Source organism: Heloderma suspectum, chromosome 4 (genome assembly GCF_057233095.1).
Source record: "Heloderma suspectum isolate Gila_16-S chromosome 4, 16-S_ref, whole genome shotgun sequence".
Classification (NCBI taxonomy): domain Eukaryota; kingdom Metazoa; phylum Chordata; class Lepidosauria; order Squamata; family Helodermatidae; genus Heloderma; species Heloderma suspectum.
Genome location: NC_139461.1, coordinates 265205325 through 265231817, shown reverse-complemented (window position 1 = coordinate 265231817; position 26493 = coordinate 265205325). Strand labels below are relative to the sequence as shown.

Here is a 26493-nt window from a genome sequence, read left to right as displayed (position 1 = left end):
AGATTGAGGATTCCCCCTTTTTTTTCCAATGCCGTGTACATGTTATTACCACAAGATATCAGAGTTAATTCCAAGTGCATCATTCCAGGCATCTCAATCATTATGTTCTTGCCTTTTAATCGCAGAAACTTCTTTTTGAAATGGACACCTGCTCCTAAGTGGCTTTTTGCACAATTGATGCTAAAGCTGTGATAATTGAAGATAATGGCTTCTCCCTTATTGTTTTTAAGGACTGAGAACCAGTGTGATGTCGTGGCTAGAGTGTTGGATTTATGTGGGGAGAATCAAGCTTCCCATCCTTGCTTGGGCATGAAGCTTATTGGATGGGCTTGGGCTGGTCACAATCTCTCAGCCTAACCTCTCTCACAGGGTCATTGTAAGGCTGAAATGCCATCCAAGTTCTTGTCTGAAGGCACATAATGCAGCAACCTTCTTGAAGCTAAGCAGGTCTTGGGGTAGCCAGCCTGGTGTCCTCCAGACTACAACTCCCACCAGCCCCAGCCAGCATGGCCAGTGGTCAGGGATTTTGAGCACTGTTGTTCAAAGCATCTGGATACCAGTTTGCCTATCATGTCTAGTCAGTACCTGGTGAGAGTCTACCTTCACAAGCGATTTAGTGTGAAGTTAGAGCAATTTGAGTTCCTTTGCGACAGATGATGTCATCACCAATCCGTTGCCAACCAGCAGTTCCCTCTTGAAAAACCACATTTTCTGAAACTCCTTTTACTCCAACTTCTTTACTGGAAACAGCTCCCTGGTGGTTTTACCACAGGGTGCCATGTCCCCCTACATTAAAACCTGGGCGTTCCTCTGTGACTTGGCAGTGAGGTAGCCAAGGGGGTGGGATGCCCCATTTCCTCTTGTTTCCCCAATGGAAGTACTTTTTCCCATTGAGAAAATCCCCAGGAGGACAGCAGCAACTCCTCACATTACCACAGTTGTGGGGACATGCATCCACCATAGCTAGCCTGCTTTTAATCTTTAATATATCCCCCCATCTGTGCATGTTTACTCAGAAGTAGGACATAAATCTCTCTCCCCTGCAGTGAAAGGGTTAAAGGCTAACTTTAGTAACTCACCCTAAAGCCCTTTTTCACTTCCCCATTACGCTCTTAAATCGCTATTGCGATGTTGTGCTTCTTTGATGCTCTGTAGTTTCTCTCATGTAAAGTCATTTCTCCGTTGTTATGTCCCTTCTCTGCTTTATCATGGTAATGATCTTTCGGGTTTACAGGAGCTTCTCATTGCAAGCAGGGAGAAGGAGAAAGGGAGAAAATGGGGGGTTGGAAGCAATAGGCAAAAGTGCACACATGGGGAAAAATGGGGTGGAAGCAATACCTTCACGGCAGATTGTTGGATGCAGTGAAATTGGGGTGGGGGGAAGCTCTCAGGGGGAGCCTTCAGATGCTGCATTGGAGAACTGGGGATTTTGGCTTCTTCAGGGAAATCTGTACACATGGGAAAAATTAGTTGCTCTCTGTTCATAATAATGTAGTAGCAGGGCGAAGCCTGGACAGGGGCAGGAAACAAGCTTTTCTCATTGGTTGAGCAGCCCCTGCCAGTTTGATGACATTCAGTTCTACTCCCTCCACCCTACCCAGAAGTATGTTCCTTTCAAGTGCTATGTGACCCCTGAAAACCGGATTTTAATGGTACTCTACACCCAGCTTATCTTGCTTCATGTGTCCCTGAGAGACCAGAGCTGATTCCATGAAAATCCTGTTGTGAAGAATGTCCCCCTTGGAAACTGCATATACGCCACCTTGAGCTCCCTGGAGGAAAGGCAGGATATAAATTACAGATCCTTTGTGGTTGAAGAGTGTGGTAAAAATGCTATAAATAAATGAATAATGTAGTACAGATTGGAAGGAAGGATGGGATATGGAGGTAAGAAATAAATAGGAACCTGATCTTGCTATAAGAGTAGTTGGGTAAAATATATATTTTTACCTAAGTTAAAAAAAAAGCCCAGAAAAGGAGGAACTAATTGGAAAATTTGTCTGAGAGTAAAGTTTGGATGAAGATGATTTCATACTGCTTTTAAGTAAGTAGGCATTGTCTTCCTATGTGTGCGTTTTTTGGAAACAAGTGCCACTGAGTTCAGTAAGACTTACTTCAAGTAAGTGTGTACGTTGGAAAAATTAACAACAGGGAAATCAAACAGGGAAATTAACAACAGGGAAACAGGGAAACATTAACAACAGGAAATAAAACTGCCTGCCTTTAGCAAGGGTGTGCATGTTCTTTAAAAGGCACAAACAATTGCAATCTATTCAACACTTCTTCAGAAAAAAAGAACTTCTGATAATTAAGCCCATTTAGATTCTTCTGCTGGTTTACAGATAAAACTTTCCACTATCATGTTGCATTTTTTTCATACATGTTTTGAAATTAATGTTTTATTAATATTAATATTTTTTATTATAAAATTTCAACAAAACCATAAAGAAGAAAAAAATTGTAACTACATAGATTCAAATCTATCAGTTTCAATACATGCATATGTATGCATGTATGAAAATACAGATTTCTAAGAATTATAAATAAACTTCCACAAAGGCAGACCAAATATCCAGATATGTATTCATTCGCAAGTGGTGTCTATATACCATTCATTCAAATATTGAAAGCATTGTTAAGTCCTCAATCCATTGCATTGTAGGAGGTGAGCATTTATCATTCCAATGTTGTAAAATCAGTCTTTTAGCCGTCAAAAGGGTGCAGAAAATCCATTTGCACTGATTGTTCATTACCTTCCAGGAAGCAGGTTAAGAGGACATATGCATCAGTAAATATTAAAGAGTGTCCCAATACAAAGTTAATCCATATAATAACCTCCTCCCCCAAAGAGGCAACTATTGGGCATTGCCAAAGGATATGATTAAGATTAGCATTAGCTGTGTTACATCTCCAGCAGTTAACCAACTTAGGCAAACCCTTATTAAAGAGACGTTGAGGCATCCAGTAGACACAGAACAAGAGTTTATGCTGAAGACATTTTTGCTGAGATCCATAGATGCTTCACATACAGATGCTAAAGCGGCGATCCATCAATTAGGCAAAATGGAACAGTTGATTTCCCTATTCCATTCCTGCTTCAGACCCTGTGTATCATATTTATACACCGATGATGCTGTTAAAGTGCTGCACTCAATATGCCAACAAATTTGGAACACTCAACAGTGGCCACAAGACTGGAAAAGGTCAGTTTACATTCCAATTCCAAAGAAAGGCAATGCCAAAGAGTGTTCAAACTACCGCACAATTGCACTCATTGCACATGCCAGCAAGGTTATGCTCAAAATCCTTCAAGCTAGGCTTCAGCAGTATGTGAACCGAGAACTACCAGAAGTACAAGCTGGGTTTCGAAGAGGCAGAGGAACTAGAGATCAGATCGCCATCATTCGCTGCATCATGGAGAAAGCAAGAGAATTCCAGAAAAACGTCTATTTCTGCTTCATTGACTACGCTAAAGCCTTTGATTGTGTGGATCACAACAAACTCTGGCAAATTCTGAAAGAGATGGGAGTACCAGACCACCTTACCTGTCTCCTGAGAAACCTGTACGAGGGTCAAGAAGCAACAGTAAGAACCGGACATGGAACAACCGATTGGTTCAAAATTGGGAAAGGAATACGACAAGGCTGCATATTGTCGCCCTGCTTATTTAACTTATATGCAAAGTACATCATGAGAAACGCCAGGTTGGATGAATCACAAGTCAGAATTAAGATTGCCGGGAGAATTATCAACAACCTCAGATACGCAGACGATACCACCCTAATGGCAGAAAGCAAAGAGGATCTAAAGAGCCTCTTGTTGAGGGTGAAAGAGGAGAGTGCAAAAGCTGGTTTGAAACTCAACATTAAAAAAACGAAGATCATGGCATCTGGCCCCATCACTTCCTGGCATATAGAAGGGGAAGAAATGGAAGCAGTGACAGATTTTATTTTCTTGGGCTCCAAGATCACAGCAGACGGTGACTGTAGCCATGAAATTAAAAGACGCTTGCTCCTTGGGAGGAAAGCTATGGCAAACCTAGACAGCGTAGTAAGAAGCAGAGACATCACCTTGCCGACAAAGGTTCGTATAATCAAAGCTATGGTTTTCCCAGTAGCAACATATGGCTGTGAGAGCTGGACTGTAAGGAAGGCTGAATGCCGAAGAATTGATGCTTTCGAACTGTGGTGCTGGAGAAGACTGTTATGAGTCCCCTGGACTGCAAGGAGGTCCAATCAGTCAATCCTAAAGGAAATCAACCCTGAGTGCTCATTGGAAGGACAGATATTGAAGCTGAAGCTCCAATATTTTGGCCACCTAATGCGAAGAGAAAACTCCCTGGAAAAGACCCTGATGCTGGGAAAGATTGAAGGAAAAAGGAGAAGGGGACGGCAGAGGATGAGATGGGTAGATAGCATCACCGATGCAATGAATATGAACTTGAACACACTCCGCAAGAGAGCGGAGGACAGGAAGGCCTGGCGTGCTATGGTCCATGGGTCACGAAGAGTCGGACATGACTTAACGACTGAACAACAATAAGTATTTATAAACATGGATCGTGGGTCAATCTGATCAGCATCAGTTAAGTACTTCCAATAACGAAGGAGACTCTGAAGCTGCAAAAGCAGCAGTGCCAAACCTAGATTCGAACAGATGTTGCATTTTTTGCATACATGAACTCTTGTTGCATGCAATGGTGCAGTTTTATAACTGGTTATCAGACTGTTTAAATGTTCAGATATAACTATCTCTGAAATCATCTGCACTATGTTCTCTTCCTCTAGAAAAACACTTCATTGTCCATGCACACAATTGGAGCTTGCCTCACATTTGGATTTGGAGGTATTTATATTCTGGTTCAGACCATTCTTTCCTATAAGATGCAACCAGAAATTCACGGGAAGGACATTTTTTGGATCAGGTTGACAGTTCTGCTGTGGTGTGCATCAAGCATCACAAGTAGTATCCTTTCTGGTGAAACATAATGAAAATGGTGAATGTGAACTATTCCATAAAAGTACACCCTTAATTGAGGCACAATTTTGATCCGAAGAAATAATGGCTACAAGGGAGCAATTGTTATGGCAGTGCTGAAAAATATCACATAAAGTATTTATTTATGTATTATGAACTTCAGTAGCTATTATTAGGTATACATCATGCACTTTGTTCATATTACATGTATTTGCCATCAGAAAGAAACCAATCTTTCACTAAATTTCACTGAGTTCAGTGGAATTTATTTAGCAGAATACATGCGTAGGATTGCAAGTCATTCCTATCCATGTTTACTCAGAAGTCTCTTTGATTTCAACAGGACTTACTCCCGAGAAAGTGTAAGAACATAAGAAGAGCCCTAGGAGATCAGACCAAAGGTTCCTCTAGTTCAGCACCCTACTTTCCACAGCGGACAACCAGATGTCTCTGAAGCCCACAAGCAAAGCTTGAAGGGATTGAATAACCTTCTCCCACTGTTGTTCCTTAGCACCTGGCAGGGGATGATTGGGGGACCACCAGGTTGGGGAAGGCTGATCTATAGGCAGGATCCAGAGAGCTCCATGTGTGCACAGAAGAAACCACTTTTACTTGTGCAAGGTGGAGTCTCTGATTTCTGCTAATTCCCTCCTCCAGTTGAATCCCCCTGGGCCTGGGCCACATCCCACACCTCTCTCTCCAGGGCATGATACAGAGGCACAAGAGGTAATAAAATGGATCTGTTCAACATTGATTAGTCCTCAGGTGGGACATTTGGTCTGTGGTTGGTTATCACACTTTAAAATGGGTGGGGAACTATATTCTTTCTGGGAGCTGGATTGCCCCCCGCGACCTACCCACAGGTCAGAAAACATCAGGGGGCAAAGCCCCACCCTCTGACATCATGGGACCCCGACCCAAGGGCCAGCTGGAGCTCTTCTAGTCTGCACATTTCCCAAACTTTGGCTTTCCTACTCAATCCAGGGGCTGGAGTTGGAGAGTGCTTGCAGGAGCTCATGCTTCCTGTGCATGCAGGAGCCACTCCAGCCCTGACCTCGGAACTCGGCCGACCCCTGGAAGCGCCACTTGAGTTCACAGCGAAGGCTCCCTGACCAACGTGCTGTGGGGGAGCAAGCGAGGATGAACGTAAAGTTAGGGTCCTCACCATGTGTCTCACAGATATTCCTTAACTTGTTACAAAGTGTTTATTTCTTCTGCCATTTTATATAGTGGCCTGTTTGGAGTGGGTTTACTACAGAAGCTGCACTGGGAACCCCAGGAGAAAGTAAGTTTAATTTTTGTTCAGAGAAAAGATGAATTAAGAGAAGACGCACAGGAAATCTGTCCACTGCATTGTTGAATACTTTCCGAGCAGTCTATGCACATTCACGTGTGTTTTTGCTGCTTCTGCCCTGAAAAACAGCCTAGAAATATTTGAAGTAAATAAAATAAATAATTCCCCAAAAGTTAAATGCCATAGCACTTTTGCCAGGCAAGGAGTCAGTAATGCAGCTGAAGCCCACAGTTGGGTTGATTACTTTAGCTAAAAGAAGAGGTGAGGTATCTGGTCTCCGCTGTTCTGACCCTTGCCCTGCCTGAGCTTCTGCCAGTTTGGTAGCCACTTTGAACAGACTCCCTCCTTCCCTGCCTGCATAAAGTGACACACAAATGAACACACCTAGCCCCGTGGTCCATGGCAGGGGTGTTCCACATGTTGCATATAAGTATTGTGGCCCATTTCCTGCCATCCTTTTCCAGTTCACATTTGGAAAAGTGTGAACCTAGGAGTCCTGTTGGATTAGACCAAAGGTCCTTGTAGTTCAGCATCCTGTTTCCCTTCAAGTAGGCCTCTGGAAAGCCTACCTGAAGCCCACAGCCCTCTCCTATTGCTGCCTCCCAGCAGTTGGCATACAGTGAAATACTGCCTCCAAACCTGGACATTTCACAGAACTATCATGGCTAGTAGCCAGAGATAGCCTTCTGCTATAACCTTGATCTTCCCTACTGCTTTTGACCAGGATCTCTTGTAAAGAGCTCTCACACCAGAAAAGCTCTTTCTTCCAGTAGCACTGATCTACCTCTACGGGCATGCTGTATTGAACCTTTGTCCAGCTATGCCCACCAGGTGTGTTGGATGACAACTTCCATTATCCCCAGTCTGCTTGGCCATCCTGGTTGGGCATGTTGGGAATTGTCTCCAACCCATTTGGAGAGGCTGAGGAAGGCTACTATATATCCTCCAGTGATGGCAAAATCTGTGTTTAACCCACTTTCCATAAACAAGCAAATATTTCTCCATCCTGTAAAAAATCTGTTCACATCTAACTCGAAGGTGGTTAATAACACGAGGGAGCACCCGGTAGTTTATTAGTATTAGCTACCTCAGGATTACCTAGTACTACATTGGTAGTAGTCTCCTACATCTGAAGCAGGTGACTTATTTTTGGGTAGAGTTTTCATAGGAATAAGAAAATGTAGAATGACACATGGTCTGAACTTACAGTTAGTGGTCATGATTCTCCATGAATGGAGGCAGTGGTATTTCAGTGACAAAGATACTGTACACCTGCAGTTGGCAATTAGCGTGGCAGCCAATTCAGTTTAACACCAGACATGCCAATAAGGACTGCACACACTTACAAGAGCTCATTGGCTCAGAACAGGTTTCTCTTAATTACAATGCTAGAATCAGAGCAAACTGAAGTAATTTCGCTCTAAAAGGGCTGGCCTTAAAATAGAGCATTGTGGTGTAGAGAACTTTGTTTTAGTCATAGACATTTACTAAAAAGAACAATTCCTAGTCATTTGCCATGTTGCTGTAAAGCTGCTGAAAGCAGGCTGAGGGTAGGGTTCGCATATTTTATAGAGTTTTGGGGTGTCAGGAACAAACACATAGGACTCTTAACAAAAAGTTGCAATGTATCCCCACCCCCTAAGTCTTCTGGAAGTGGCTTGTTCTAAAGCAAAATCGCCGCTTTTTCCCCACCATGCCAAATGTCAGTGGCAAATTCAGCAGTGCAGTAGCAAGAAGTAGGGGTGCGGCCCCCAATGGGGTCTGAGGAGGCAATGCGCCTCCTACCCCACAGACATTGCCCACCCCTGCCCTAAGATAAATGCTTCTGTCCAGAGCTCCGGGCAGCCTGGACCAGAAGCCTTCTAGTGCTGCTTAAACATCTTGGGGAAGTTTCTGAAGGTGAGAAGGGGAAAAGGACACATCTTAACTTTCCTGCCCTCCCCCAAGCTGAGGCCTTCCTCTGATATGCTATTTGGCACTAGAAGGCTCAGGTTTGGGGCCTGAGCCTGGCCATTTTATATCTATATAGCCAAAGGTGAGGTTTTATTTGGGCTCCATTCCTGTCAGCATTCATCACCTGAGTTCAGTATTAGAAAGGGTAATGACATTCTACCACTGAGAAATACTTTCATTATATTGTTTGTTCGTGTGTCTGTCTCCTACAGGGTTATGGCTTCCACATCATAAGCACAGTCTCTGAATGGTCTTTGGCTTTCTCTTTCGTCAGCTTTTTCCTTACTTATATCCGTGACTTTCAGGTAAACCAGTGTTTCTTTGCTGAATATTTTGTATGCCAGAAACTTTAGAGATAGTAAACCACCTTCAAGTTGAAAAGTAGTGTGGGAGGTCAGAGCTAATATTCAATTCTTATGACACAATTGGAACATATTTCATGAGCTAATATAGGCTGCGACTTTCTGTGGCAAACCCTATGAAGCAAAAATCACTCCAGGCTAATTGACAGCTTTTGATCTATAAACTTCCTCTTCAGCATCCAAGGCTGCCCACCACTAGCATTACACACATGTAGATTTCATTTTCAGAGGCTGGCCTTGTGATATTACCTCTTTCAGAAATGTTTGCAGCCTGTAGAGCAAAATACAGTACAGTATCTTTCTTGATTATGAGCTAATAAAAATGGCAAAGCAGTGTTTTAAACTTTACTGCCAGGGTGGGAAAACTCTTTCAAGTCAAGGGCTGAATTCACTCTTGGTGCAGGTCTTGGGGGCTGCAATCCAGTGGTGGGCAGAGGCCAAAGTCTAAAGGGGCAGGGCCAAAACACCAGCCTATTTTAGCTTAAAGCTCTTACTGACAGAAACTAAGCCTTAGGAGAGGCATTTCAGTCTTTTAGAATGCGGGGGGGGGGGTGTGCAAAAGCTGGAAACCCAAATGATCAGCAGTTAGGGAAAGAGGGCATGGCCATCTGGAGAGCCAGGTTGGGATCCCAAGAAAGCCGGATTTGCCCCATGGGCTTGAGGTTCCCCACCCCTGCTTTACTGGGTCCCCTAGATTGCTGACTTGAGTAATGGGGAAAAATTAAAACACTTCCCTGCTGAGCCTTGCAGAATTTCATAGTTATTTTTCCCTAGCCTTTTTTGGATTAACAATTTGTATTATCTATTACAATTATTTATATCTTTCTTTTGAGGATACAAATCTTTCCAAGGCAGCTTACAAGTAGCATCAACAATCATGAATAAAATCACAACAAATTAGTGATCAGGATCCTTCCCACAGGGCAGGGGTGATAGATGGCCCTGTGAGGGGAGTGGGGCAGTCTGGCTGGAGCAAGCTCTGAGGTGTTTTTTGCCCACCTACCTGCCACTCTCTTCTGGAATCCCATAGAGCAGATGGTAGGATAGATGATACTGTGGGGGGGAGCAGGAGAGTCTAGCTAGAGCAGCTGGCATTTGCCTGCCTCTCCCCTTCTGTAGTGCTTTCCTAACTCTGTATTTGTGTCTGTTTAAATGCTTCAACAAAATCCCTCCAGTTACATCTATAGGAGCTACTAGTATTCATATTCACCCCAATTTTTTCCTTTTTCTGTGAAGCAGAATCTAGTGTGGGTTTGCTTGTGAAAAGCAGTCTAACGTGGCTTAGCTGTAGCTCTGTGGAAGCAGAGCTGAGAGAACTGACAAACCTCATTCTTTCCTTTCCACTATTTCTTCCTATTGCAGAAAATCTCCTTGCGTACAGAAGCACTCCTGCATGGGCACAATCTTCATTATACACACCAGCAGCTTCTTGAAGATGGCCAAGGAATACCAGTTGCAGAAAATACATGAGGATAAAACACAAAAAAGAGTAGGAGTTGGATCCAAAGGTATCCTTTCATCGGAGGATGACTTGTTCTGACAGAGGAAGAGCACCTTTGGCTCACTGTTCTCATTTCTGATAACTCAGGAATTCTGACATCTAACATGCAGCTAACTAGTAAATGCCTGCTAGTCCCATTGTCATCAACCAGATCTACAAGCCTAGAAATGTTTTAGATTGGCACCTTCAATGCAAGCAGTTTATATGAAAATACTTTTATTAATGAAGGAATGTGACTGAAGTCTCATTTATGTATGAGCTTCCAATTAACTCACAAAGCACTGCAGTTCTGAACGTGAAGTAACATTGCAATAGCACCCCACAATATTTCTCTACAGATTTTTATAGACTGAATAATAAATGTACAGACTGAAGTTTGTTGACTGAGTTCCATGAATCCTGCATATACATGAACGCTGGGAGAGGAGCCCAAAGCATTTTCATGTGTAGCTTAACATAGAATCACAGAATAGTAGGGTTGGAAGGGGCCTACAAGGCCATCGAGTCCAACCCCCTGCTCAATGCAGGAATCCCAAGTCAGAGCATCCCTGACAGATGGCTGTCCAGCCTCGTCTTGAATGCCTCCAGTGTGGGAGAGCCTACCACCTCCCTAGGTAATTGGTTCCATTGTCGTATTGCTCTAACAGTCAGGAAGTTTTTCCTGATGTTCAGCCGGAATCTGGTTTCCTGTAACTTGAGCCCATTATTCCATGTCCTGCACTCTGGGATGATCGAGAAGAGATCCTGGCCTTCCTCTCTGTGACCTTTCAAGTACTTGAAGAGCGCGATCATATCTCCCCTCAGTCTTCTCAAGGCTAAACATGCCCAGTTCTTTCAGTCTCTCCTCATAGAGCTTTGTTTCCAGTCCTATGATCATCTTTGTTGCCCTCCTCTGAACCCTCTCCAGTTTGTCTGCATCCTTCTTAAAGTGTGGTGCCCAGAACTGGACACAGTACTCCAAATGAGGCCTAACCAGTGCTGAGTAGAGGGGAACTAGTACTTCCCAGGATTTGGAAGCTATGCTTCTATTAATGCAGCCCCAAATAGCATTTGCCTTTTTTGCAGCCACATCACATTGTTGGCTCATATTCAGCTTGTGATCAACAACAATTCCAAGATCTTTCTCGCTTGTAGTGTTGTTGAGCCATGTATCCCCCATCTTGTAACTGTGCATTTCGTTTCTTTTTCCTAGGTGCAGAACTTGGCATTTATCTCTATTAAATGTCATTCTGTTGTTTTGTGCCCAGCACTCCAGTCTATCCAGATCACTTTGAATTTTGTTTCTGTCTTCCAAAGTATTAGCTATCCCGCCCAATTTTGTGTCATCTGCAAATTTGATCAGCATTCCCTGCACCTCCTCCTCCAAGTCATTCATACAAATGTTGAAAAGCACTGGGCCCAAGACTGAGCCCTGCAGTACCCCACTCGTTACCTCTCCCCAGTTTGAGAAGGTCCCATTGATAAGCAGTCTTTGAGTCCGATTCTGTAGCCAACTGTGGATCCACCGGATCGTTGTTTCATCTAGCCCATTTTGAGCTAGTTTGCTCATCAGGATATCATGGGGCACTTTGTCGAAAGCTTTGCTGAATTGAATTGAATACATATTCTATGGAACATTGTGGCCACTGCTTAAGTCAATCACAATTACACTTCCTGGTTGTAAAAATAATTCAAGAACAATGCTGAAACATCATGGCAAATGTTTACATACCCAGTGTTTTTTCAAATTAATATATTCCAGCATAACAACAACTTTGTATTACATACCAACTAAACCAGGGATATACCCTTTAAAGAGGGGTGGGCGATGTGGCCCTCCAGATGTTTTGGCCTACAATTCCTACAAGCCCTAGCTAGAATAACCAATGGTGCAGAATCATGGGTGGTGTAGGCCAAAATATCTGAAGGGCTACAAGTTGCCCAAACCTGCTTTATAGAATAAGCCAGTTTGACAGAAGAGACACGGGGGTTTTGGTTGGTAATATTCATTATAGAGAAAGAAGAAATACACTTGGCACTTCTACAAAAAAGCTATCCTTTAGTAAGAGCAAATTCATTCCCCATGCGTGGACAGAATCCCAAAATTTGCAGAACTACAAAATATTTTTAGAGAAAAAACTAGGGATGGCAGAGAATTCCGCCACGGATCACGGTGAGGCCGATTGCCAGTGCATTCAGCCCCCCGAAATCTGTGGCGGAACGTCCTGCCACCCCCCTGCAGATCCCCCCCAGGACGAGACTTACCTGGGGTGGATCTTCCGGGCGGCAGTGGCTCCAGCGGTAGCGGCTGGTCTTCTGACTGGCTGCCGCCGCCATTTGCACTTTTTCTTTTTTACAGAGACGTGATAGGCTATGTAAGTTTTTACGTAGCCTAAAACATCTGGGTAAAAAAAAAAAAGGCGTACGCAAATGGCACGCTTTTATTTTTTTTACCCAGACCTTTTAGGCTTTGTAAAAACTTGCGTAGCCTAAAACGACTGGTTAAAAAAAAAAAGGCATACGCAAATGGCAGCGGCTATGGCCACTGCCATTTGCATTCCTTAGATTGGGCCATCTTAGTCTACGTAAATATTTACGTAGACTAAGATGGCCCAAACTAAGGAATGCAAATGGCGGCAGCTGTAGCCGCCGCCATTTGCGTACGTGGTTTGTTTGTTTTTTCCCAGAGCCCTCCGTGGCCGAAAATCCGGCTGCAGGCGGCTCTGGCCTGGCTGGGCCTGGCCTGGCCGGGCCTGGCCTGGCCGGCTGCTCCGCGGAGCTGCCGCAGAGCACAGCCGGCCGTGGAGGATTCCGGGGGGGAGGAACGGAACGCCTCCCCCACATCGAGGATTCCGGGGGGGGGAGGAACGGAACGCCTCCCCCCCCACCATAAACATAACCCGCGAAAGGTAAGTGACTTTCGTACATCCCTAGAAAAACTCCTTAAGTGGTGTTGTTTTTTAAACAGGCCCATGAGAACTACTCTGTGGCCACAGAAGGCTGACTGACTATATCTGGGGAGGACAAGGGAAGGAGGAGTAGAGTATCCTGGAAAATATCCACAATTTTTTAGGTCCCACTTGTTCTAATAACTGTTACATTCTGATGAAAAGTAGGAGTTAAGAACTTAAAACAATAGAGTATGAATTTTTCAGCAGGTTTGAGGAAACCAAGTTCAGGCTATTCCATTTCCTTCGATATCGAGCAAGCAGTGTGCTTTTAACAAAATCTACAATTGAAAAATTCCATTTACCTTTCATTCTAAGGAAGTGAGACTTAATTATCAGCAAAAACATTAACTATATTTACTGTAAGAGTGAGAGGACATACTGAAAAATTCAAAAAACATTTCCTGCAAGCTATATTCTTCTGAATAAGATTTTAGACTCTGACACTGGGGTTCATATGTTTATACTTGCACCCATTAATACCATGTGAATATCAGAAAACTAAATTATTTTATTGTGTTATCTTTAAACATAAAGGTCAACAGGTAACATTTTAAAGAGTCACAGAAGCAAAGGCACTGCAGCAAAATTTGGGGCTGAGAAAGGACTACATTTGTTAAATTTGCTGCACTTTTTTACGAATTTCCTCTAGTGCTGCCTCACGTTCCCTCAGCAAGAGTTTAAGCCTTGTTATTTTTTCATCTCTTATTGTTTCCTCCAGGTCTGGCGGGCTGAATGGAAAAATGTCCTCTCTGAAAGACCCTTCACTAAGGGACGTTTCACGTTCACGACGGGGTAAAGTGTGGGTCAAAATGTTGTTCTCTTCATTATTTTGAACACAAGAATTAGGGTCACAATCCACCCTCTGAGAGAACTGCAGAACACTTGTAGGATTTTCTTGCTGTGATACAACTTGTCTGCAAGGGCTACTGTGGTTATCCATTACTGAATAACAGTGAGTATATTCCAAATTAGGATTCAATGTAGTTTTGATTTCAGTTTTCCTCCTCTTGGCATTTGCTGGTATTGGTGGTGTTTTTGTCTCGTGCTTTATATTCTCTTCTCTCAGTTCTCCAATTATCTGCGTGTGAGGAAGAAAAGTCATTAGGTAGTATTGTATTATTGCAGCATTATAAATTAATCACATGGTTAAAGACAACTGAAACAGCAAGGGTTTTTACAAGCAGCTGAATTTATGTTTATTTAGGAAAATTATTAATTGAAAATTTCATGTTTAGAACTTAATTCTATTTACTTCATTTGCCACCAGTGTGTTCCTTGCCTTGGGATCATTAAAACCTCTACAGCTGACTGAAATATTTCAAAAACTAAAAGCAACCATGTTGGCCATAAGAAAAATTCCAAAATCCATAAATAATACCTTTATTAGGCCAACTCAAATATGATTAAAAAAAAATGTGCAAGTTTCTGAGATCTGCAGATCTCTTCATCAGGCAAGATGTTAGAAAAAGCAGGTTGGCAGGGGATGTCAGAATCCATGAAAGAAACAGGGGCTAGTATTCTTTGAATATAGTAATCTAGCATCAAGAAATATGCACTACTGAAACATATATTTTATTAAACATAAAAATTTGCCAGAGCTGTTATTTCCTTTGCTCCCATTCACTTCCAAAAAAAGAGGGAATCATTGCTCAGTGGTAGAGCACATGCTTTGCACGCAGAAGGTTCCAGGTTCAATCCCTGGCATCTGCAGCAGAAAATTCAGGACTGTACAGGCAAGCAGTTCCTTCAACATCTACAACTTTCTGCCTCTTTTCATATACTTCTCCCAACTCAAAATGTTTCTACAGATAATGGGCTTTATCCAGACAAAAGGTTCAGTCCAACATTGCACACGCAGATATCTGGTCTTAGAGGAATTTAAGTCCCATTAATTTCAAGCCATATCTAACTTGGCCAACTGATTTCAATGGGACCCAATTTCACAGTTTAGATCCAACTCAGTGTTTTCAAGTGCTAGTTTGGAGAACACGAAGTGTCCTCACACCCTGTCAATGTTTACCGCCATATCCTTTCTCATTTACTCTTCCTCTCCTTTACACTTTTTCCTCAGCCCCAATTACTCCATCTATTGTGCTCTCAGGTTCCTATTTTATACCCCAGCATGCTCTTTATCTTCACTCCCCTGCCTTCAGCAACCTCTTCAGCTCATTTTCTAGTCTTCACGTTTGTTAACTGTTAAAGTAGTTGAAAACTTTTCATGGCATCACAATAGCTCAGCTAATCATTGTGAGAGGTCCCATCACCCTTAGGCACTTAACAATATAGATGATTGCCAACATTTCAGATACCCTTTCTTCTTCTCCAGGTTCAGGTTTAATAGATACTTCCTGCAGCAAGTTGCAAGAGTCACTCATTTGTACAATGCTGGAACACACAGTTGCTTCTGATCTTGTAAGAGAAATTGGTAAAAGAATTCTCCTCAGATATACTCTCTCCTCTTTAAAGAGACCAAATTTCTTTCTCAACTCAAGACACTGTTTTCTGTGTTTCTCTTTCCTGTGTTTGATCTGAACAGCCATTCCTGATGAGATCTCAATCTGAAATAGTAAACATTCAGCATATAAATCTCCCAGAACATCACGATTAGACTGTTGTGCACAAAGCTTTACATATTGTATAGCCCACAGAATGTTTACAGCTAGTACCCTAATAAGTCACTAACACCCCTCTCCCTCCACGAAAGTAGAACCAACGTTGTGATATTTATTCTGACACTGCAGTATCGTTTCAAATAAGCAAGTCAGTTTACTAGCACTTTAACCACAAGAAACAAGGATGTATATTTTTAACAGGAATTAAATTGTTTGTATGAACAACATAATCTAGTTGATATATGCGTGTGTGTGTGTGTGTGTTTATATTTTATGTTTTACTGTAAACCAATCTGAACATTGTGGACAAGTGGTATAAAAACATAAGAAATCAATGACTGATTTTTAGTACTGTCAGTTCATTTATTGAAATTAGTTATATCTGTCATGCCCCACTGAAGGAATCCTTTTCAGAGGAGGAGCTACAGCTCCTAGAGTCAAACAGCACTGAGGAGCAGCCCATAAGCCAAGGAGAGCCTGGACCCTTGGGGGAGTTGGCCACGGGTTCATCCGCACAAGAGGGGAACTCTGCTTCTGAGACAGAGGCTGAGCAACCACCTAGCCCCCCCGAGAGTGGCAGCATCTCAAGAGGAAAGCCTGAACAACCCCTGTGAGGAGTGCCCATTTGCAAAGGAAATCAGGAGTCCTTTACTCATGCATAAAGGACTCCTCATGAGTAGGGCCCTCGTTACAAGGAGGACTTCTTTCTGAAGTCCCTGATGTGCTGCAGCTGAGTCCATGAGGGGCTCTGGAAGCTGAAGCTCTATTTGGGCAAGTGCCTCTGTATCCAAAAATGTAAATATTCATAAAGTATTTTCAACAAAGTATTTTCTTTTCTGTCTAGCATAAAGTTGCTGGGGAACCACAGTATGATTGAATTCCAACAGATAATAGTTAAATTTTTGTGTTTTCTCCCATAGCAGACTTGAGACAGGAGACCATAAAGGGAGTTTCACTTTGTTAAAAACTCTCATTTCCACCACTAGTTGACCTAGGGAAATCACGTTCCTTTCGTTGCCAGTAAGGAATCAACATAATTAATTCATGTTTGTCTTTAGCAGCATGCTTCTTCACTAAATATTGATTTAAGACACTTCATACTGAAGGCACGTTGGTACAATCTGCTCTACTAAGAGTTACCTTTTGTTCTTCCTCTTTAGAAGCATCATGCACTGTGGCTGGTAAAGCAACTGCTGCTTCATTAGGAGAAATAATTTTCTGTATGATGCTATGGTTTGCATTTTCTTTCGTGACTGATTTCTGAGCAACATTCATTCCAACTGGAATGTTTCCTGATGGGGATGCTGCCTCATGCTGGCTGGTACTGCTTATTTGCAGATTCCCATGTGAAGATGCAAAAAAGGTGGATGCAGCTTTTAAACCCTGGTTCACTTCAGACTGTGGGGGAGGTCCCAAATTCTCACTGGATTTTGGATCTTTTGCACTAGATGCAATCCCTTTGCTTTTTGACAACACTAAATTGACAACTTGATTGGTTATTGTGCTATCTGCAGCTGAACTAATTAAATGTGATGTTTGTTTTCTGAAGTGCATTTCAGCACTGGGTGATGCTTGTTTGCCATACTTGTTTGCTGACCCAACACTGGACTCTTTTTTAGTCAGTAAGTACACTTTCCCATTGTACATCACCAGGGCATTATCTTTTATAGAAGTCATTTTTGCTTGGTTTTCACTCAGACTGTTAGAACAGGCAGGCAGAATACTGGCAGGGCTGTTTTTCACATTCTTCATATCAACCAAGGTTTTTAAGATTTTGGATGCCACATGATTTGAGGACTTTACAGGAACAAGGCAAGATGCTGATAACTGTGGGTTTTCCTGGACAACCCATTTCATAGGCGCTGCCTGTTTTTTCTCGTTATCAGATGTTGCCACATCTAGGGCAGAACTATCAACTGTTGTTTCTGGCATTGTCAGTACTGAAGACTTTGATACTTCTGCAACCGGTCTTGGGCATATATTTTGCAATGGTTTAGAAGCAGCTGTTTTCACTGTCTTTACTGGTGACACATAAATAACAGTTGGTGTGTTTGTAACTTCACATGCTCCAGAGGCACTTGAGGCCGCTGCCGCCAATATCTTCTGTTGAATTGTTGGTGGCAAGAAAGAAGCAGGAACAGATTTAACTTCCGCATTAGCTGGTATTTGGCGGTGATGTCCAGAAGGCAGTACTGGAGACCTCACAGTAACAGGAAGGGTATTTGTATTCACAAGTACATATTCTGCATTGCTCTTGTCTGGGATAGCATCCCTTTTCAGGGATGATCTATCAGCTGAATGAAAGTTACTCTGAATGGTAGAAACTTTTGGTGTAGTTATGTTCTCTTCTACAACAGAGGCTGCGTTCACCTTTTCCACTTGACCCAATGGCTTTGGCAGAATTAATTTTCCAGGAGTAGCTGTTATATATTCAGGGATTTTAACAATCGGATTCTTCAAATTACCAAGACCAGATATTGAGACATTAGTTGTTGTATGACTGGGTAAGACTGGAAGTTGAACCAAGCGTACAGAGTTTCCTAAAGGTTTTGAAACTGGAAGCAATGTCAGACCGTTTTTTTTAACGAGCCCAGTTGTTTGAACTATTCGGTATATACAACCTGTAATACTTAAAAACAAAAATGTCACATAAATAATGACCCCCTCATATATTGTGATTATTTTGCATTAATAGCTGTGCACAGTGAATGGCTCATATATAACATATCCCGAGTCTTATCATAGTCAAGCTAACAACTGAAAAACTGTCTTGATTTTGAGGGCAAAGATGGTATTGTCCTACATTAAAGGGGGTTTCTCCTTTTTCGGAATTTACTGTTTGTCAACAGTTACTAAGTCAAAACTTATATGGGTAGGATAGGATGGAGGGAAGAATTATTACTCCAGCTATTATAGTTTTCATAAAAACGTACTTTGAAGTTAGATGAAAACTTCAATCCTAGAGAGAGGCACTCCATTGGGCGACACCACAACTCTGTTCCTCAGGTAATGCTTTGAAAGTTTGCAGCTATTCCATTGGGGTTTTATTCTCTTTTCAGCCCTTTTTTAAATAGCTCTGTCACATGTCATACTCCAGAATCCTGTCAGGCCCTCAAGGTGAATGAGCTGAAGTATTTTAGATTGGAGCTCGGTTTCTCCAACTACTGTTGCTGAGCAGGAGAGAAGTTTCTCCTATCTGCTCAGAAGTAAGTCACACTGAGTTCAGCAGTACTTACTCTAAGGCACAGGTAGGGAAGTTCTTTTAGCCAGAGGACTAACTTTAATTTTGGAGAAGCTCTCTGTGGCCACATTCCAGTGGTGGGTGGAGCTAAGGGCAAAGGGGGCCAGGACCAAAGGCAAAAGAGATGGGGTCAAAAATACCGGCACATTGTAGCTCTAGGGCACAATCCTATGCATGTTTAGACAGAAAAACATCCTACAACTCCCAGCATTCCCAGTCAGCAGGGCTACGCTCTTAATGCTAGTCTTAGGAAAGCCATTTCAACTTTTTAGAATAGGGAAAAAAACTGCACAAAACTTGAGAAAAAACACAAATGGTTGCCGGTTGGAGGAAAGGGGGCATGGGCATCTAGAGAACCTGGAGGGCCAAATTTGGCTCCTCGGCCTGAGGTTCCCCACCCCTGCTCTATGGTAAGTATGTACAGGATTGCAAACTTAACATAGACTGAGAGCACAATCCTGTGCATGTTTAGACAGAAAAAAAGTCCTACAACTCCCAGCATTCCCCAGACAGCTGGGTGGGGAATGCTGGGAGTTGTAGGACTTTTTTCCTGTCAAAACATGCATAGGACCGCGCCCTTAATGTACCACGCTTCTTCTAAGGCACGGTAAGGAAGGAACCTTTTCCATTCCTGCTTCCAAAAGGACGATGACCCACTCAGCTTGCCATTTATCTTCAAGGCAGGAAAGAAAAGTAGGAAGGCGGGACACCTCAGGTGCTGAAGAAAGAGGTATTTTATGAGCCCAATACAGTCCAAACAAGTTCTCCCTCAAAGGCTGCAACAGTGTGCAGATACCAGGCTGAAAGTAGTTGTTCAAGAGCACTCCTGAGGAAGACCTCGGTTCCAAATGTACTGGGCTCATTAAGAAGAAGATGCTCCCTTTGGGCCCCGTTCCTTCCAAGGCACTCCAGCGAGAGAACAACCCGGGCCCGGGTCCAGCTCCAGCCTCGGCCAGGGCGAGGTGCTACGTGCCAGGTTTTATCTTATGACACCACCGACGGCCAGATACCGGGCGACTTTGGCTTCATGTGCTCCTGCTGCTGTCGCCGCAAGGCTGGGGGCGGGGCGGGTCCGCCTCAGACACCAAGCGCTCGCGCGCCGCCGCTCGGCCAAGGTCTCCTCGACACGCTGCTTCTGGCCAGACTTCGCCCGCCCCCGCGTTATCGATGGCGGCCAAGGCACAACAGCCTCGCCGTCCTCCCCCACTCCGTTCCTCCAGGGAACCGGCCCCCTTTCAAGCGAGGAAAGAGGCGCAGAAACCCGGAACGCCCGAGCGCGGCTTTCCTCAGGAAGCGCGAGAGGCCGCCAGGGGGCCTGCGAGGGATCCGGCGGGCGATGCGCCAACGCCACGAGGCGCCGTGCTGGTCCCGGCGCTTCCTCCCTCCGTTCCCAGGGCAAGCAGGCGCCACCGGCAGGCCCCGCCGCTCTCTGGGCTGCCGCTCCCCCGCCACCATACGGAGGCTCGGGAGGGAACCGAGCCCCGCTACTCACCAGGGCGCGGCGGCGGCGGCGGCGGCGGCTCCGGAGCGGGACCCCCCCTCCCCTGCGCCCCGAGCTGCCCCCTGCGCCATCCCGGACATGGCGAGACCGAGAATCTCGAGCGCGGGGGGGCGCAACTCCAGCGCACCTCAGGCCCGAGAGGACAACAACCACTCCCCCCCCCCCGATTACGCTTAAATCCAAGCTTTTGACGTACTTCCGGACTCCGGGAGCTTTCGGGACGGCTACTGGATACTTCTCCGCCGCGTTTATCCCTGGGATCCAATGGGAAGCGCCTTCCGGCCGTCCACTTCCGACAAGAGCTTTCGCTCTCCTCCTTTTAGTGAAGGGGGCGCTCTGTTGCAACCTGCGTGCGTCAGTTATCGCTTCCGGGAGCTCGCGACGAGGACTTCCGGGTTGCCTCTAGAACTTCCTGTTTGGGCGAAAAACCATCAACAGTGGCTTTAGTTAGGACTCTTTGCGCTGTCACAGATCACAATGCCACTCTCTCTGGGTGTCTTTGTTGCCAGGTCCAATTAAGGCTGAGGAACCTACTGCATGGAAATTTTGAGGACTTTGGAAAGGATTTTTTAAGGTTCCTATTACTGGTATACAAATAAGGAATTCTGAACTTTTCAACAGAAAACATGCCAAGTTCTGTATTCATATTTAAATGCCACAAATAGGATGGCCATTGAGAAGGCGGAGAGGCAGGCCGCTTGGCCTTCAACAATTGCGTAGAAGAGGGGGTTTCAGCTGCTGTAGCTTGGTATGTAAGTTGCACCTTCTGAAATCCCTTCTTCTGCACAACTTAGTCAGGGTGAGGGAGACCTGTCTTCTTTGTCATCTGGCCACCCGTAATACCCATTATCCAGAGACCTTAGTAATCAATGGACTTTTTCAGACTTTGTTTGAACCATCCAAGGTATATAGCTAAAGCTAAATATCTAGGTCTATAGTCGTGACAAATATAAGCCATATCTAGCAGATGGAGGTGGGGGAATTCTGATAGCAAAGCACTACTGTTTTCCCCAGTCTTCATTGAGTTCCAAATGGTGAGTGCTGATTTGCAGTGTTTCAACGTTCATCTTAATTAAACCAGTAACTCATTTTTATAAGCAGTGTTTGTCAAATCCATAGAATCGATAGTACCCGTAGCCAGCTTTCCATACCTGCCAAGTTTGATGTCGGGAACAACATTAGACTATTGGCGCTTGCATGCATTTATATGAACTAAGCTAATAAGCGCTGCCTTTTCTTTCCAAAGGTGGAGGTGGTAGCCCTAATCTGAGATACTCTTGAATCATTGCAAGAAAATGGGGCAAGTCCTCCTGTGTGTATAAAGTTCTAATCATTCTGATTTTTTTCCTTCTCCCTGGCCATTTCAAATTGGGTACAGAACTGTTCAACTATGTGCCATTTTAAAAAGCTAATAGAAGGTGACATGGTACAGCTGCCTATGTTCTTACAGCTCCCTTCATGTTTAGTGTCTCCAAGTGTTTTATGTGTGTGTTTTGGGGGGCGGGGTTGCCTTCCCTTTGGACCACAGCTGAGCCATTGTCAGGGTGGACACTGAGCCCATAGAATCCCAAAGTAGTTCTGATTCGGAGGAAGAGCAGTCGCTCCTGGGAGAGGAGCGTGCCCCTTTTTCCCAGGGCCCGCAGCTGACAGAGATTCCTCCCACCAACATTCCTAGATTAGAAAGCAGTCCAGGGAGTGACCCAGCACCGATAGCAGACTGGTTGGATGCGCGGCGCAGACGCAGAGAGCGACGCCAAATGGAGAGCGCGGAAAGGAGGCATAGCACCCGGTTGGTGCTCAAAGAACGGTTGCGCCCAGAGGACCCAAGGGAAAAGGGGAGGGATTCTCCCTAGTCCTTATATTCAGGGGTCTGCCAGTAATTGCCTTTCAAACGGGGACCAACTGTTCTAACTTAGGGCATAGGGATGCTGCTGCTCAGATCTAGTTGCTACCTGTAGAGCTGTTAAGTTGTAAAAGAAAAATAAAGCTTGGAAAAGAATCCCTTTGTCTGTGTCTGGACTTGGCTACTGGATTAGACTGAGAGAGCCCTCCAAGGAGCCCTTGACAGCCATAAAGCATGTGCGTTGCATTACGGAAGACTTCGGTTTCAATCTCCAGTATTAACTCCAGTGAAAAAAGATAAGGTAGTAGGCTATTGAAAGAGCCTTTGTCAGGGACCTTGGAGAACAGCTGTGAGAGTTGCTAATACTGGGCTAGATGGACAAATACTCTGACCTGGTATAAGGCAGATTCCTATGTTCTTCCTGTGTTACATTTATTCCTTATTATCAAATGAACATGGACAACCCAAACCAAAACAAATATTTGTACAATCGTGTATAAATTCAGAATGTATGGTTAAGTAGTTTTTGGAATATTTCCAGTATCCAGTGTTTATTGATACAGAAATATGCTGCCTATTGCTTACCAAAACTCTACACCAAGAGCATGTCTTAGTACTGTTTAGCTCACACCTCTTCAACTGGTCGGTTGAGACCCACTCCTGGGGTACTACCTCATCTAAAGCGGGTCACCTCAGAAATATTCCCAACATAGAAAGATATGGTAAAAAAAATTAAGAAGTGAGTCCCAAAATGAACATTTGGACTAAGCGGGTTTCAAGTCACGATTGGAAAGTCTGGTGTGACTTACAGCAGAGTTGACTTATACAGATAAAGCATGGCAATACAGCATTTAGTATTGAAGGCAATAAACACAGGCTAGAGCCGGTTTAAAAGATGTTCAAATTAACTTCCTCTATTAGTGCTTTGATACACATTGTCAAAGACAATCCTGGGAAGTATGGGAAAGTATAAGCACTCCCTAAAGCTGGGTGTGTGAGTGTAAGTGCAGCCATGTGATGTGGTTACTTCCTTCATGGAGAGACTGCATGGTGCTTGTTGCAGAGAAGAAGAAAGAGGAAGGCGGAAGGAAATAGGAACTGATGAAAGTACGGGATATTCTCTATCGGTCCCTAGTGTTTGGAAGCATATGCATTTGTTTCTATTATCCAACATTCCCCTTCTCAATTCTGCGTGCTCCAGAGTCTATGAGACCTAGAGCATTTCTGCACCAGCCTAAAATCCCACATTTAAAATGGGGCTTTCTGCTTCTGTTTTAAATGCAGGATCACAACAGACTCCCTTTACATGAGCTTCCCTTCCCCCCTCCTTCCCCACTTATCGGAGTCTTCCATAGGTTTGTCAGGAGCTCCCTGGCGGCCTTTTTCAGTAGACTCCAATAGCCAACTCAAGACACAGTCGAAAAGATTCTTTTCAAAGCTTTAATCCTTTTACAACTTAATGACTCAGATGCTAATCACCAACGACTAAAGCAAGGAACAGCAGAGTGGCCTAAGCTTCGAATAGGCAGTTGATCCCCATTTGAAAGAGAGTCACTTGAAGACCCAGAACTTATGGGCTAGGGAGAGATCCTCCCTCTTTCCCTTGGGTCCATGGGAGGTGGCCGCTGCTTGCGCGCCAAATGGGCGCTATGCCTCCTTTCCGCGCCCTCCATCGCTCATCGCTCTCTGCATCTGCATCGAGCATCTAGCAAGCCTCGTTCCCGCACTTTCTCACTGCTAGGATCACTATCTAACTCAGGAATGCCGGCAGGAGGAATCTCTGCCACCTGCTGTGCCTGTGAAGGATGAGCTGGCTCCTCTCCCACGGATTGCTGTTCCTCCTCAGAATCAGAACTGCTCTGGGGCTCTATGGGCTCAGTTTCCACCCTGGCATCATCCCCGCTCCCATGAGGCCCCCCCTTGTGCTCCTCCCCTGGGGCCCCAGGTTTGTGGGGGTACAGCTGGTGGAAGCGCCTCAGCAGCAACAGAGCATGCACATTTTCTGTGGGTTCCCAGGATCGCTCATCAGGCCCATACCCCTTCTAGTCCACTAGATATTGCAGGCGGCCGCAAGAAAGGCAGGAGTCCAGAATCTCCACGACCTCAAACTCCTCCTCCACCAGCACTGGCGGTGGGGGGGAACCGACTGAGCGATGAGAGTCGCCAGAAACCAGGGGGGACAGCAAGGACCGATGAAAAACAGGATGGATCTTCATGGAGGGGGGAAGAGCCAGGCGAAAAGCAACAGTGTTAATCTGGGCCCTAATCTGGAAAGGCCCCGTGCAGCGAGGTGCGAGCTTCCTTGCGGGCGAGTGAGAGGGGAGGTATTGGGTGGACAGCCAAACCCAGTCCCCCAGTTGCAGAGACGGACCCGGCTGGCGCCGCCGGTCTACAGAGGCGTTGTAGGCTGTCTTGGCTTGCTCGAGGGAGTCCCGTAAGAGGTGGTGTACTGCTCGCAACTCCTCTAAAAAGTCATGGGCTGTTGGCACCGAAGAGGAAGCTAGGGTGGATGGGAAAGCCTTGGGGTGGTAACCAAAATTGGCAAAAAATGGAGTTTGGCAGGTGGAAACATGGCAGGCATTGTTATAAGCAAATTCTGCGAGAGGCAGCAAGCAAAACCAGTCATCTTGCTGGTAATTGACATAACAGTGCAAATATTGCTCCAGAGTCACATTGGTGCGCTCGGTCTGACCGTCCATCTGTGGATGGTGGGCGGAGGAAAGACTGAGCATCACATGGAGAAGCCCAAGTAGCTCTCTCCAGAAATGGGCAGTGAATTGGGCCCCCCTATCTGAAATGAGACCCTCAGGCCATCCGTGGAGCCAGAAAACATGTGCCAAAAACAGCTCTGCCATTTCCCTAGCTGTGGGCAACCCAAAGCAGGGGAAGAAATGGGCCATCTTAGAAAACAAATCCACCACCACCAGAATGGTGGTCTTACCGTGTGAGGGAGGCAAGTCAGTGATGAAGTCAAGGGAGAGCAGTTTCCAAGGTCCTGAGGGAGTAGGCAGGGGGTGAAGCAAGCCTGTGGGTTTGCCTGAGGGGGCATTCACCCGCTGGCAGGTTGGGCAGGAGGCGACATAGGTCTTGACGTCCCGACACACACGAGGCCACCAAGAATCCCGCGTCACTCTGTGCATGGTCTTGGCGAAACCAAAATGCCCAGCGGTGGGGGAGTCATGGCACTGATGGAGGACCTTCTCACGGAGAAGTCTAGAAGGCACATAGACCCGACTGGAATGGTAAAGCAGGCCACCTTGCAAAGAGAAGGGGGGGGGCAGAGGCTAGCCCCAATTCCTCCACTTTTGTGCAAACAAAAGCATCCTGAGTCTGTGCAGAATGAAGGAGCTCCTCCCAAGAGCAAGGCACCGCAGCTGCCACCAGGCTCCAGGGGGGAAGAATCAGAGAGGGGGGGATTTCCCTCGCCCCCTGGCTGGAGGTCCGGCTTATGAGAAAAAGCATCTGCTTGTAGGTTGTCGGAGGCCTTCACATGGCAAATCTTATGGTGGAACTGGGGGGAAAAAAGCGACCATCTAATCTGCCTCTGGTTTAAGGCATGGGCTGTCTGAAGATGTTCCATGTTGTGGTGGTCGGTTCTAACTTCAACTGGGTGCTGTGCCCCCTCCAGCAGATGACGCCAGGTCTCCAAAGCAGACTTGATGGCCAACAGTTCCTTCTCCCAGATGGTATAATTCCTCTCAGACATGTTCAGCTTCCTGGAGTGGTAGGCGCAGGGTTGCAAACCACCGCCTGCCCGATCTGGCTGAAAAAGCACCGCCCCCACCGCAAAGTCAGAGGCATCAGTTTGCACCACAAAAGGCTTCCTTGGGTCGGGATGTAACAGGATCGGCTCAGAACTAAAAAGCTTCTTAAGTTTCTCGAAAGCCTGTTGGGCAGATACCGTCCAATGAAAAGGAGATTTCCTGCCCTTAAGGAGGTCTGTGAGAGGAGATGTCAGCCGAGCAAAGCTGGGCAGGAATTTTCTGTAGAAATTAGCAAACACCAGAAAATGTTGCAAGTCCTTCTTGGTGGATGGAGCCTGCCAGGAGAGGACAGCCTGGACCTTTCAGGATCCATCCTGATACCGTCAGCTGAGATAATGTAGCCAAGATAGTCCAAAGAGGTTAGGTCAAACGCACATTTCTCCAGCTTGGCATAAAGATGGTGCTCGCGGAGGTGCTGGAGGACGGCGGAGACATGGTGCTGATGGGCATGGGGGTCCTCAGAAAATATAAGTAAGTCATCGAGATACACAATGAGGAAAGTGTCCAAATAGTCT

The 26493-nt window shown here is 45.1% G+C and overlaps 2 protein-coding genes across 11 annotated transcripts in view; one reads left to right on the top strand and one right to left on the bottom strand.

Annotated features, from left to right (window-relative positions):
- DRAM2 (DNA damage regulated autophagy modulator 2) overlaps positions 1 to 15968 on the top strand; it is a 34147-nt gene extending 18179 nt beyond the window's left edge. For 7 of the 10 annotated variants that reach the window (XM_084853667.1, XM_084853662.1, XM_084853660.1 and 4 more), the window contains 5 exons: positions 4788 to 4965; positions 6180 to 6262; positions 8437 to 8529; positions 9949 to 10094; positions 13736 to 15968. In XM_084853667.1, the coding sequence (XP_084709793.1) occupies positions 4788 to 4965; positions 6180 to 6262; positions 8437 to 8529; positions 9949 to 10056 (462 nt within the window). In that variant the 3' untranslated portion in view covers positions 10057 to 10094; positions 13736 to 15968. Of the gene's footprint in view, positions 1 to 4787; positions 4966 to 6179; positions 6263 to 8436; positions 8530 to 9948; positions 10462 to 13735 lie in introns of those variants that run through there. The other 3 variants (XR_014790685.1, XR_014790684.1, XM_084853661.1) reach the window with 2 other exon arrangements.
- LOC146348634 (ligand-dependent nuclear receptor-interacting factor 1-like) lies at positions 13349 to 20552 on the bottom strand. The gene is made up of 4 exons (XM_084853651.1): positions 20363 to 20552; positions 16770 to 18258; positions 15327 to 15575; positions 13349 to 14095 (listed from the first exon to the last, which is right to left on the bottom strand). The coding sequence occupies exons 1-4, from the start codon at positions 20449 to 20451 to the stop codon at positions 13631 to 13633; spliced, it is 2292 nt and encodes a 763-aa protein (XP_084709777.1). The 5' UTR covers positions 20452 to 20552; the 3' UTR covers positions 13349 to 13630.
- Positions 20553 to 26493: the final 5941 nt, after the last annotated feature.

Excerpts from the sequence above, each read along its gene's own strand:
- LOC146348634 (XM_084853651.1), bottom strand. The coding sequence starts at position 20,451 with ATGTCCGGGATGGCGCAGGGGGCAGCTCGGGGCGCAGGGGAGGGGGGG. Across the intron at positions 18,259-20,362 it reads GCCGCCGCCGCCGCGCCCTG|TATTACAGGTTGTATATACC; the intron begins GTGAGTAGCGGG and ends TTTGTTTTTAAG. Across the intron at positions 15,576-16,769 it reads CTAAAGAGGAAGAACAAAAG|ATTGAGATCTCATCAGGAAT; the intron begins GTAACTCTTAGT and ends TTACTATTTCAG.